General features: G+C 43.2%; 2 protein-coding genes across 3 annotated transcripts in view; one reads left to right on the top strand and one right to left on the bottom strand.

Moving 5' to 3' along the window:
* The window catches only part of usp45 (ubiquitin specific peptidase 45), a 79,793-nt gene that overhangs the window by 50,393 nt on the left and 16,863 nt on the right, over positions 1–12,537 (bottom strand). The gene's annotated exons all lie outside the window — the stretch shown is intronic.
* On the top strand, positions 916–7,512 carry prdm13 (PR domain containing 13). Its single transcript, XM_031740233.2, has 4 exons — positions 916–1,059; positions 2,505–2,636; positions 2,754–2,874; positions 4,828–7,512. Exons 1-4 carry the CDS (start codon positions 916–918, stop codon positions 6,315–6,317), a joined length of 1,887 nt encoding a protein of 628 aa, XP_031596093.2. The 3' UTR covers positions 6,318–7,512.

Here is a 12,537-nt window from a genome sequence, read left to right as displayed (position 1 = left end):
GGTGGTTCTCCCTTTTCAGTACCTGCCTGATCTCAACCCGGCACACGCCGAGAGTCAATAGAAGTTAACAAGTCCTCTAAACTTTCCTGCGCCTTTTGTTAATCTAAGGACACAAAGGCGGAGGCAGAATAAAGCCCTTTGAAGTACGCAAAGCCTAAAGAATGCCAGCCAAGTAGATTTAAAGTAGCCACTGATTTCCAAAAACCTGCCCTGAAAGGGAAGAATGGAAAAGGGTGAGGATTTATGGAGAAATTATACAGTGGATTTGTCAGTTAAAATATCGGAACTGTCTGGAGGACAAAGCCACATGCTGAGGATTAATGGCCGCTGTGGACCTTTGATTCTGCACCCTCTTTTCTCTGGCCTTGACAAATTGGATTTCGGGGATGGGAAGGTCGCCTGGCCCTTTGTGTCTCTTGACCGTTTTGGAGCAATTCATTATACAGCGGGGTGAGGGAAAGTCTCCATGTGACCAGGCCGGCCCGTTTTCTCTCTCCACACAGCTGCTGGGAGAGCCCAACTCTCTCACACTCACTCACTTCCACACAGTCACCGCTGCTGCTACAAACTCAGGACCGCTCCCCCCCCCCACCACGTCCCCCGTCCTTCTCTCCCTCCTACCTTACAGCACAGCATCACCTCTTTGCTACAACCCCCCCAATCTGAAACACCCTCACACACTTGCATCCTCAGATACAGGAGTGGGTGGGTGGGTGCGTGGCTGGGGGTAGGGTGGGGGGTAAACTTACTCTGCTCCATCACTAGAAAAGCCGGAGAGCATAACGCCACCGCGTCACTTTGAGGGCGGACATCGGCCTGTCCTCATCATCTCCTCCTCTCTGCCTCCCCCTTCCCTGCGCGCTCTCCATACTTCGGTCTCCATCAGTCTTCATGGTTCTGATCTCACCCCACGCCATGCAAGCCACCCGGGCGTCCACCACCGTCAGTGTGTTTGCGGACTGCAGCATCCCGACCGGGCTCCGGATTGGACCGGTACCGGGCATCTTCAAACTCGGGAAGTACGTGTCGGACCGCAAGGAAGTAGGGCCCAAGAAAAAGGTAAGTTCAGAGCATTAAAAAAAGGGGGGAATAATTGTCTCTTTTTGGAAAGTTCTTGTTTTTACTTTGCATTTTCGAGTTTTTTTGTAATTTTTTTTTATTAATAACGGTTTTATTTTGAAAATTTTGGCAGGTAAAAGGATTGATTTATTTTTGTAAGCTTGCCTTCATTCAAAATCATTTTCGTTATTCCAAGTTTGTATCAGAACTGCTTTATTTTTCCGCTGGTATAATATACATTAAAGCATTTTACTATATTTATATAGTATATTTTACGCGTGAATATTATTAGTACGTATATTATCTGATGTTTTTAAACATAAGTAGCTCCAGCAACACTAGAAATTAGATGTATATTTTTTGAAACTTGCTCTGTCAAACTCCATCGGGCCTTGAGTTAGCTTTTAATTGGTTTGGCCTGTCAAGTTGGAAATAATTGAGTTCCATTAGCGGCTGACTTGTCAGTCTGTGCTTCTATTTAACCGGCCTAATGGGCGACCCGGGTCTGCTGTGTGGGATTTCAACCCCTCAGCCGCCTCACATTTCTCTGCCTGGCGGGCCTGTTATTCGGATGAGCCGTTTAATTTTAATCTAATCCGGCTACAGAAAGATGCCACTGAGACCGAGGCTTCAGCCCGGGGCTGAGAACAACATCCTAAAATAAATCAGCAAAATAAATGAATAAAGGAAAATAAAAGAAAAAAACATAAATAAATAACTAGATTAAAAAAGTGAAACATTAATTAGTCCCACGTTATCAGCAATTAATTATTTAAATTAAGAGAAGCTTGGGGGGTAAATAATGCCCATTCAAAGACCAGCATTTTTGCATTTTTTAAGTCCTTCGGACTGGAAGTGTGGGGGGGCGAAAAGAATATATTTGCACTTTTTTTTTTTTTTACACGCGCAGTAGTGAAGAGTTTGCGGCTCTGTGAGCATCTTTAACTGCGCCCTGTTATTGTTGAAGCTGTCATCAGGGGTGATTGATGTGTCTAAATGCGTGGCCCCGGGCTGCGATCATCAGGTGCAATCTCTGTGTCAAATGTCACGCTTCGATCTTTAATGTCCTTGAACAGTTTAGAAACGCTCTGACACTCCTCAAATTCGTTTCCCATATCAACTCAATTAGGCCCGTGTGTCATCCTCTTTAATGAATTATCAGCAGAGCGGAAAAAGACGCATTAAGCGCGTTTTAAGGAATATTATTAGTGGCCGCTGAACCCTTCAGGTAGCTCGACTTGGAAGACAGTCGTTTGTGGTAATTTCGTTTTTTGTAATGTGAAAAAAAAGAACAAAATAGCAAAACCGCATTTTTTTTATTTTTTTTAAGAAGGCAGACAGCTTTCTTTTAAAAATGTTCCTTTTTTTGATGGTCAAAAATGGCCCTCACTGCTCACGTTTGCCTTCCTTCCATCATCGTGTTTCTCTTTTTTTCCCTGGTTCAGATCCGCTTGGTAAGGGGGGAGTTCGTAGATGAGTCGGGATGTCCCGTCCCGGACTGGATCGGATTAATCCGCGCTGCCAGGAACAGCCAAGAGCAAAACCTGGAGGCTCTGTCAGACCTGCCTGGCGGACAGGTGAATATTTTAAGCCCGTGACATCACAGTTAACAGCCTCGTGAAGTTTCTCATGAGCAAATTCCTTCCCCCTCTATATGGACTCTTAAGTTAACACTACTTTTGTTTTTTCTTGAGATTTTCTACCGCGTGCTGAGAGAAATCCCCGCAGGAGAGGAGCTTAGTGTGTGGTACTCCAACGCTCTGGCCCAGTGGTACGACATCCCCACCACGGCCACTCCCACGCACGACGAGAAAGGTAAACGAGTCTGCAAAGAGTGGGGCTACTAATGTGGACAGTTGAACGATTTTCAATCCAACAACAACAACAATAATAACAATCAAATAAAAAAAAAAAAAATCAGTGACGTTTTTTTCCTTCTAAGGACGCGTGTGTCGTTTTCATGTGAAAACCTTCTGTGGCCATGGCCTCCGATTTACAGATCTGACACATCGACATGTTGAGGGTTTTTATCACCGTGCAGTTAAATGACTGCCAATACCCCATAATGTGACTGCTTTATCGCTCAGAGATGGAAATCAATTGGATGTTTTTTTCTTCCCTGCAGGCGGATTATTTATTCATTTGCAATGTATTCTTCATTTCGTGCGTAAAATAAAATATCGTGGTTAAGAAATCAAGCGAAGAATAATATGCTGGAATAAAAAGATTTGCGAAGGGGGTGGGGGGGGGAACTGCACTTTTAGCTGTATTTTGGGAGGTGTTTAATTATTAAAAACTACTTCTTGTGGGCGGATGAAGACGATACAGTGGATAACAGGTCATCAACACAAATCCATTCTTTGGAGTAAAATGCTGGGATGAAATGATTCGATTTGCTAAGATTAAAATATAGAACACAAGAGGATTTCAGTTTTGTGAGAGATAATTTCTCGATGGGTTAAGATTTTTCATCAGCCCGTCTTCGAATTTTTAATCAATTTGTGAGAGCCAAATTGGTGCAAATTAGGCGTTTGCGCGTCAGGGATTAAACGCTTAATCTTGGCAAAAAAAAAAAAAAAAAAAGTCAGAAGGATTTAATCGGTTTAAAAGAGATTATCAACCGATACTTCATTGGAAATTCCATCAACAGGCGATTATTTTATCTTGCACATTTGATTTCGAGCTGGAAGGGCCTCTTGAATACTTTCTAAAAGCACAGCGGCGAAGCTTTAAATGATATCAAACTTGATTCGAGATGTTTTTTTAAAGCTCTTACTCTGCGACAAAGTAGTTGCGGTTCTTGAAACACAGAATAAAAAAGCAATTAAAAGCAGAAACTGACGCGCCTCGGCGACCATGGAAAAAGAAGAGGCTGGTGATTCAGTCGCGAGACTGGAGGTTAACAAATGTCATCGCGCCATTAATATTCATGTATTCAAAAGCAAATAAATTCAAAAACAAGTGCTTCACGGTAAATTAGGTGGGTGCGTTAAGGTATTGTGGGCTAATGAATGCTAACTTTTATGTGGGGTGTATATTGCCCTGATTCTCCGGCCCAACACACCGTGTGCGCTCCTGGACATACGCTCTCCTCCATTATGAGGCGTCAACAGATGGGCCGCCGCCATTGTTTCCGGGGACTTGCGATTTCAAGCAACAGCTGCTGTCACTTCCACGGGAAAGAGCACAGAGAGGGAAAGTCCCGCATTCAATGCGTCGTTTTCTGAGCGCCAGATTGGGCAGGGCGTTTGCCCTTTTGATGGTGATCATAAACAATGGCCCGTATGAGGATTACAAAATCATTACATCTATATTAGGCCTAACCTCAGAGTGCTCGACTGGGGCTCATTATGATGGCTCCATGTGTCTATTACCATTTGGCACCAGATCTTAGAAACCGGATCATATCCATTAGGGTTGAATTGAAATTTCAGATGATGTGTAACAGTGACTGATAAAAATCTGTCAGAGTAAACTGGATATTTAAATAGGTTATATGTTATCGGTTTTTTATGTGATAATTTCGTTGGGAATGGGAAATTATGCGAAATATAGCATGTGTATTTTCTGATTTTTCAATCCTTTCAGCCCAAGCTTATGTTTGTTTGACTTTGCGTGTGTGTGTGTGTGTGTGTGTGTGTGTGCGTGTGTGTGGTTACATGTACAGGTTTTTTTTTACAGGTTACAGTGGCTGTTATTGCCATTTTACGCACGGGATCTAACGCTCCACATTAAAGTCTCTGTTGTTGTCGTGTGTTGTCTCTGTAGGTGAGGAGCGTTATATCTGCTGGTACTGTTGGAGGATATTCAAATACCCGAACACACTCAAGGCCCACGTTCACTTCCACTGCGCACTGAGCAACGGGCGGGGGTTTGTGAGCAGCGAACAGGCCAGGGGCACGGAGACCTTCAGCAGGTCACCAAAATCTGGAGACATTCCCAACAACTCCGCCTCACCGAGGAGCGCTCACAGTAACTCCTCCATCTCAGACTCAGGTCGGCGGGCGGTGTCCTCGTCACCGTTTTTGAACAAAACGGGACTGTCAAAGAAAAGCAGCTCCGAGGAGCAGGACAGGGCCCTCGACATGAGCGTCACTTCAGGCAGAAACCAGGGGCATCTCCTCGGCCTGGGCGCCACCACTTCAATGCTAAGCAGCATGGGCTTCCATCCTGGTGTGCGCTCAGCCTTTAAGCCAACTGGTGTCTCAAAAGTCCCGGGAACGGAGGGCTCCAGAGAGGAGGCCAACGGAAAGCTGAGCGGTATGGGATTCAGCAAACTCATTGGGAACATGAAACCAATCCGCAACGTGGGCGAGGGTCTAAACGCAGGAGGGAACCACCCTCCCAAGTGCCCACCTGCAATTATGGACTCCACATCTCCGATGGTGCCGTGCACAAACGCAATCCGAGGTTTCCCGCTGCTGCCACACATGGAGGAGACCTCAGCTTTCAAGCACGTAGAAAGTCGTTTGCACTCCGGCCTGTCCCCGTCCCGTTACCCGCAAATGCCCCCGGGTCTCCATTTTGAAAGATTCTCCCTCCCTCACTTCGACGGTGTCAAGACTTACGGTGGAGACTGTAACATCCCCCTGATGCCCTTCACTGTCTATAATGGGGAGCTTTTATACAGCTCCCCCTACTATCCGCTGAAATTCCACTTCAGCAACCTCCTCAAGTACCCAGAATCCGTGTCATACTTTGGTGCACCCTCGCTGAGCCACGACCTGGGGTCGATCACGAACATTGACCGGGAGATCGCCATGCACACACAACAGCTGTCAGAGATCGCAGCAGAGAAGAACCGGACACGGCTGGATTCCATCCCCGCCGGAAGCACGAGCAACACCACCTCTGGCAAGCCTAAAAAGGGACATCTGTGTCTTTACTGCGGCAAGCTGTACTCCAGGAAATACGGCCTGAAAATCCACATGAGGACTCACACAGGCTACAAGCCGCTCAAGTGCAAGGTGTGCTTCAGGCCTTTCGGAGATCCCAGCAACCTGAACAAACACATCCGACTCCACGCGGAGGGAAACACGCCCTACAGGTGTGACTTCTGCGGAAAGGTGCTGGTGCGGAGGCGGGACCTGGAGAGGCACGTCAAGTCCAGACACCCCGGACAGACCGTCAAGAAACTGGACGACAAACCGGGCGGTCTGTTCGAGGAAGCCGAGCAAAAGAGCGACAATGACAGCGACGTGGACGTGTGCTTCACCGATGACCAGAGCGACCAGGAGTCGAGCAAAAACAACGACTGAGATGTTTTTCACGGCCACATAAAGACTGGCATTGTCTTTAAATATTGTACACAGCAACACGTGTCATTTAGTCTTGTATGAAGTCTTGCATTTTTATATTTTAGATGCCTGGAAGGCGCGCGAACTACAAACATGACGACATGTTTCTGGCCTCGACATAAACGTCATAATCCACAGCCTAGCTGTTAATCTCAGTAATAAGTGGGGAGCTAGGCTCAGTATTCAGTTTTCTCACATTTCCCGGCTGCTTCGGACCCCCAAAACCATTTGAAGCAAAAAAACACAAACAAAAAACAAATAAAGAAAAAGGAAAAAGATGATCGTTGCGTTTTTGCCACGCAAACCAAACGACAACAAAAGTGAAAACCAAACGAGGAAGCTTCGACATTTCGAATTTTTATTTCAAACCTGAATCTTCGCCCTTTTCCACATTCCTTTTGATGCCGACGAAAACACATCTGCCAGCGATTCAAAAAAATAAATAAATAAAAATATTCACATTTCAGCAAAACCGTGAAGGCAGCAGCGCAAAACAAGCAAACCTCAGTCACACAAGAAAAACAAAAGCTCATAAGACTGAATATGACACTAAAACACGTCTCCTTGATTTGGTTTGCAGTGTAAAACTATCTCTTGTAAAATCCCCCACACCTCCCTCCTCGCCAATGAATTTCCATGTTTGGAACTGGTACTGAACTAAAGGCTCACCGGAGGGGGGGTTAGCGTTACATTCACTTACACGGGATATAGACACATGATCATTGTTGTATTTCCCCTCCCTCGGACTGTCAGTTGCACTTTAACAAACAAGCAAACAAAAAACAGCAATGGGCATTTCATCTCCACGACACGGCTGCTTAATTAGCTGCTGATTATTGATTTGAATATTGTATCTATAGCCTCACCCGCACCCTCCTCCTCCTTCCCACTCACTCACGCACGCACACACACCGGCGCGCCTCGCGCACTGTTCCTAAACTTGCACTTTCTTGCCGAGGCGCGCTCTTCTCGCAGAGGCACCCGATAGCGTCCAGTTTATTTAAGGAATCACGTCTAGACAAAGAGTATGTATTGAGTGCAGTTATAGCCTATGTAAAGAAGTTGTAAAGTATGATATTTCAAATTTCAGTGGAGAAGTGATGTATACGTTTGTTTCAAAGTGATCTTGTCCACGACGGACAATGTTTTACTCCTGTCATTGAGTCGGTTGCTTTTTAAATAAATTTAATTTAATTTTTTTCTTAAACAAGCTGTGTGTGTGTGTATGTATATATATATATATATATATATATATATATATATATATATATATATATATATATATATATATATATATATATATGTATATATATATATATATATATATAATCCTCTGCTACTTCAAACATAAAACTTCAGCTGATACATGGTAATAAATACATTTTTATTTATTAATCTATTTTATTGTATTTACTCAGATTTTGGAGGCGTTCAAAGTGTGCGTAAATTCCGCTACAGCTGCGCAGTGAGTCGTCCCTATATTGCCCTTAAAACAAGCAGAATATGTGTGACAATAAAGCAAGATTTCTTTTTAAAATATACATAAATTAAAAAAACAACAACAAGTAGCTAACGGAAGAGAAAATGCCACTCAACTTCAACTGGGTAAACCCGGCTTTCCCAAAAGGACTTGTTAAAAGACGTCTCCTGCGTGGTGGAAGGCAGTAGGCCCACGTCCTTGTAAGCTGAGGTATGTTAGAAATATTTACAATTAAAATAGCAAAAAAGCGGACCCCTGTATTTGTCACACTTTTACATATTGTATTAGGAGATCGTTAAAGCGGTTGCATTCATGAGTCAGCAGCATTTTATTCTCTTTGCTGCTTTAAAGAACGTATTTTGTTTTTGTATATGCGCCACAATAAAGAAATATTCTAAAATAGCTGTCGTCTAATGAAATGGTTTATAACCGTACAATATTTAAGTGAAAATAGAATCGAGTAAAATTAATTAAACATAAAAAAATTGAATAAATTGAATAAAGTGGAGGATTTTTTTGCGAAAAATAAACGAAAGCCAAAGGTCTGCTCCGGCCCACGACTGCATGAAATCATAGAGTGGGTGAAGGTTTCATCCCGTGTGGATGCTCTGGACTGAGGCAAGCTTTTTTTGTTGTTTGTTTTTTTCCTGCTAGCCCGGCGGACATTGCTACACCCCTTTGTTCTGCACACAGTCCCCCTCGGTTAAGGAGCGACAGTGTACAGTATAACAGCAATCACAATCAGAAATTCAGTAATACATAAAATCCGCTTGTTGTGGCTTTCTTTTATAAATCACGGTATTTAAAAATGCGTCATGAGCTACGTGTTAATTTACCAAGTTTAATTGGACAACTTCTTCCTGCTAATTTTAAATGAGCACTGTTGATTGGAGTGTATCCCATCATTTTGAAATTAAAGCATGACCCAGAAGGTTGCAGTGGGGCTGGAACCCGTTCCAGCTCACATCCCGGGTACACCCTGAACAAGCTGCCAATCCGTCACAGGCATAACACAGAGCGACAACCACACACTTCCATATTCACATCTGTGGCCAGTTTAAAATGAACCCAACACTGTTTTTCTTAGCACACAGCACAGCACACAGGAAAACTCCAAGCAACTGTCATTAAAGAATGAATATTATTAATTAATAAAGAGTCTCTAAACGAAAACATGTTTCAACAGTAAGACAGCAAGAAAATAATGATGATAATAAAAAATGATTCCGGGCTGTGTTGTGCCCTGTTTACAACATAAGAGAACAACGTAATCTCAGTCAGATTCTACGGAATCTCAGCTCAGTGTGGGTTCAGTTTAAAAGTTTAAAAGGTTTGGCTTGGACATGATGTTAAGGAGTAGTTAATATGCTACTTGATGTTTCCTAATACTTAAACAGAAATTAAAAAAAGGTGCTGAACCGCCTCAGCTGGCTCCATTCCATGTCTGCTTGGAGCCGATTGAGCTCCTCACTTTATCTCTAAGGGAAATCCGCGCCACCTTCATTTATTTTGCTTTTATGCATGCTCTCATTCTTTTGGTCACTATCACAGGTGAGGGCAGAAAGGTAGATCGACCAATAAAATCAAACTCTCAGCTTCACGCTCAGCTCTCGCTTCACCACAATAGACCTGTAAAACATCTGCATAGCCCGCTGCAGATGCTGTACCAATCCGTCTGTCAATCTCCTGTTCTTCTGTTCCCTCACACATGAATAAAACCCCGGGATCGAAGTGCAGTACAAGGAGAAATGTCAGAAATGCGTTATGAATTAGCTGAATTAGCAGTTTATGAATTAGCAGTTCAAAAAAAGTGAAGTTCCACGAAAAGCAAGAGTAATTACAAGAACTATTTTTTCATTAATAACGTTGCTCCTTGCTAACAGCGAAGAAAGCGGTTACCTTATTTTTGCATGCAGCAGAGCTCAGTCTGCCTGTAAATGATTTAATGTTCCTTTACAAACCTCACAGCGTGTAGTAAACACGAGAAAAAGGAAATGAGGCATTTCAGTCTCACAAGCAGCCAGGTTTCTTGTCCATCTGCTACCTGCTGATGGACAGTAAATGTGAAGGTTATGTGAAGTGCTCCGAGCTCTGCGCAAAACCGTTTGTTAACATAAGGCAATGGCAAGAAAAAAAGAAGCAGCCAAGAAAAATATCTGAATATAATAACTTTAGAGTCATTTTTCTGCTCATCTGTCCTCGTGCCAGACAAGTACTTTGCTGTCCAATCAAGAGTCTCTAACCCCTAAGATATTGACGCAACTGAGCATTACTGAGAATACGGACTATAATTACTGGATGTTAAAATGCAATCTCTGAAAATGTAATGCCGCTGCTACATCACATTCCCATTGAATGCATGTGCACCAATCATCAGAAGTCTTGCACCAGATCGCTGCCATTTAAGGACAATCCTCAAAGCAAACCAAACACCGTTCTTTTCCCAACATCTCTGACCACTTTTGCCTCTTTTGTGGTAAAAGTGCTCTTTGAGAAAGAAATTGACCCACCTGGCACTACACAATGACAATTTACTGCTGTGTAACAGGTTGGAAAGAAATGTGACATGCTTGCGCTCCATATCAGCGAGTACTATTCCAATCCAAGCACCATGTGTTATGCTTTAATGGATATGAGTGAAAGCTGTGACTCTTTCCATCCACCTAATAACTGCCCAAAGTGGAGCAGTGCTAGGCTTCTGGAGAGTTTTCCATTAGTGAGGTGAAATGGATGGTGGGGTTGAGTGTGAGTCAGGCCTCCGTGATGGTAAAGGTACAACTGAACAACAAAGAGAAGCTTTTGATTTGTGCTTGATCTTTGTTCACCTGCTGGTCACGAGCCCTGGATAGTGGCGGAAAGAATTCTATTGCACATACAAGAGATCCGATTAGATTTTTTTTTTCCGAGGGGGAAGGTGACTCGCTTCTCTTGCAATCCTAGTGATTGCATACCAAAGCTACCTTGGCTGCAGTGTGTTATCTTTAAAATAAAGCCACAGCGTTGTGTTGCTGATTTTATTTTTGATGCAGTTACCTTCCTTGCGCCTTACATAGTTTAAGACAAGAAGAACAACAGGGCAGTGTGAGGCACATGAAACCCTCAGCAGAGTGTATACTGAACATGTAATCTCATTATATTTAGCCACAAATGCACACCATGATTTGACCTGCAGGAATTAATGTAATTAAACATAAACTCAGCAGGGCTGCAGCTTCTGGAGTGAGCCATGGAGCCGATCTGTCCCCTTTGTGTGTCTGCTCACTTGTGCTCACTGTACCCTGTATTATTGTCCCTCCTCCGTTTAAGCCCACAATACTCAGGGCTCATTGCTGTGGGCCCCCGCATAAGTCTGGATCTGATCCAGCCACCGTTTGCAATCAACCCCCCCCCTCAAACCCCGCTTGCTCATCCCCTCCCACCAGCGTTTTCAATCAATTAGTGCCGTTCATTAGTGGGAACACTGGGGAGGGAAAAAAAGAGTTTGACTGGGGGGGGTTTGACTCCCAGCCTAGAATTTGATCCAAAACTGGCCTTCATTGGGAGGCTGACCACCACTCCAGACAGACTTGTTTCCAGGCTACAGCTAAGCCTCTTCTAGAGGCCTGGTGCAGGTATCCTTGATCACAGGAATCCTTTTTAAACTGCTTAGCTCTGCTGACAACCATGTTGTTGATCTAAACTTCTAAACATGCAGTTTTGTGCATTAATAAGTTACACATACAATTTTAAACTAATGGATTTAAAAGTGATCTAAATATCTTTAATCATTTCAAATGGAAGTGCTTTGGGTTTTTTTTTTGCACCCTCTCATTGCAAAAGGCTGAATATAAAGCAATGCAAAACTCAGCACCGGTTATCATCCATAACACAAACAGAACGTTCTGGGCATGTGTACAGAAAAAAAAGAGTATGATTACAACAAGGACACAAAGACTGTGTCCATCCATCGCTTTCATAAGAGAAATAAAAGTGATGTTGGACTGGATATATTTACTAAGAAGGGACTGGAATGAATAGTTGAATGAAATCTCTTGCTGCACTGCTTGGAGGAGACCTTCAATGATAAGTTTGAGGGCCTGTTTCTCATCTATTTTTGGATTTTCAAAATGAACGCAGCACTTAAATGCTTTAAAAAGCATCAGTGATAACAAATGACAGAGGAGTCATTTGAAACAGCTTAAAGTTCCGTGCCTTTATCTTTGCTTTTCCCTTAGAGGAATGACTAAATTAATTTCACTTTTATTCAACAGCTTCTGACAATCGAAGGCCAAAGAATTGTTAATAGCGTGATTGCAAATACCAGGATGAAGGCTATATAAAAATGACCATCCACCCTGGCAACTAACAGGCCTGTCAGGAGTTTGCATAGACATTTAAGACTGCTAGTTTAGAGGAAGTTAAAAGCACAATGAACTGAACACCAGATAATTATGAAGAACAAACAGTTGCTGAGATATCTGCTAAAGTTTAGCATGCTATCGCGCTAGCATCATCTCATATCCTTGCATGAAAAAACATTTGTAAGACACAAGCACCCCAGAGGTCATACTTTTCTTTTCCACAGTCCATGATCGTGCCCTCTTTCCAGTCATGTTAGAGGACGTTACTGAACAGGAGAGTAGGTTGGCTATTAGCTGGTTAAAAGTTTATGCTGTAGCACTCTCAAAGTTGGAGTCAATAAGAAACTACAGGGCACTCTTT

The sequence above is a fragment of the Oreochromis aureus genome, linkage group 11 (genome assembly GCF_013358895.1).
Source record: "Oreochromis aureus strain Israel breed Guangdong linkage group 11, ZZ_aureus, whole genome shotgun sequence".
NCBI classification, from domain to species: Eukaryota; Metazoa; Chordata; class Actinopteri; order Cichliformes; family Cichlidae; genus Oreochromis; species Oreochromis aureus.
Note: the sequence above shows the minus strand (reverse complement) of the source record. Positions and strands in the feature narration are given on the sequence as shown.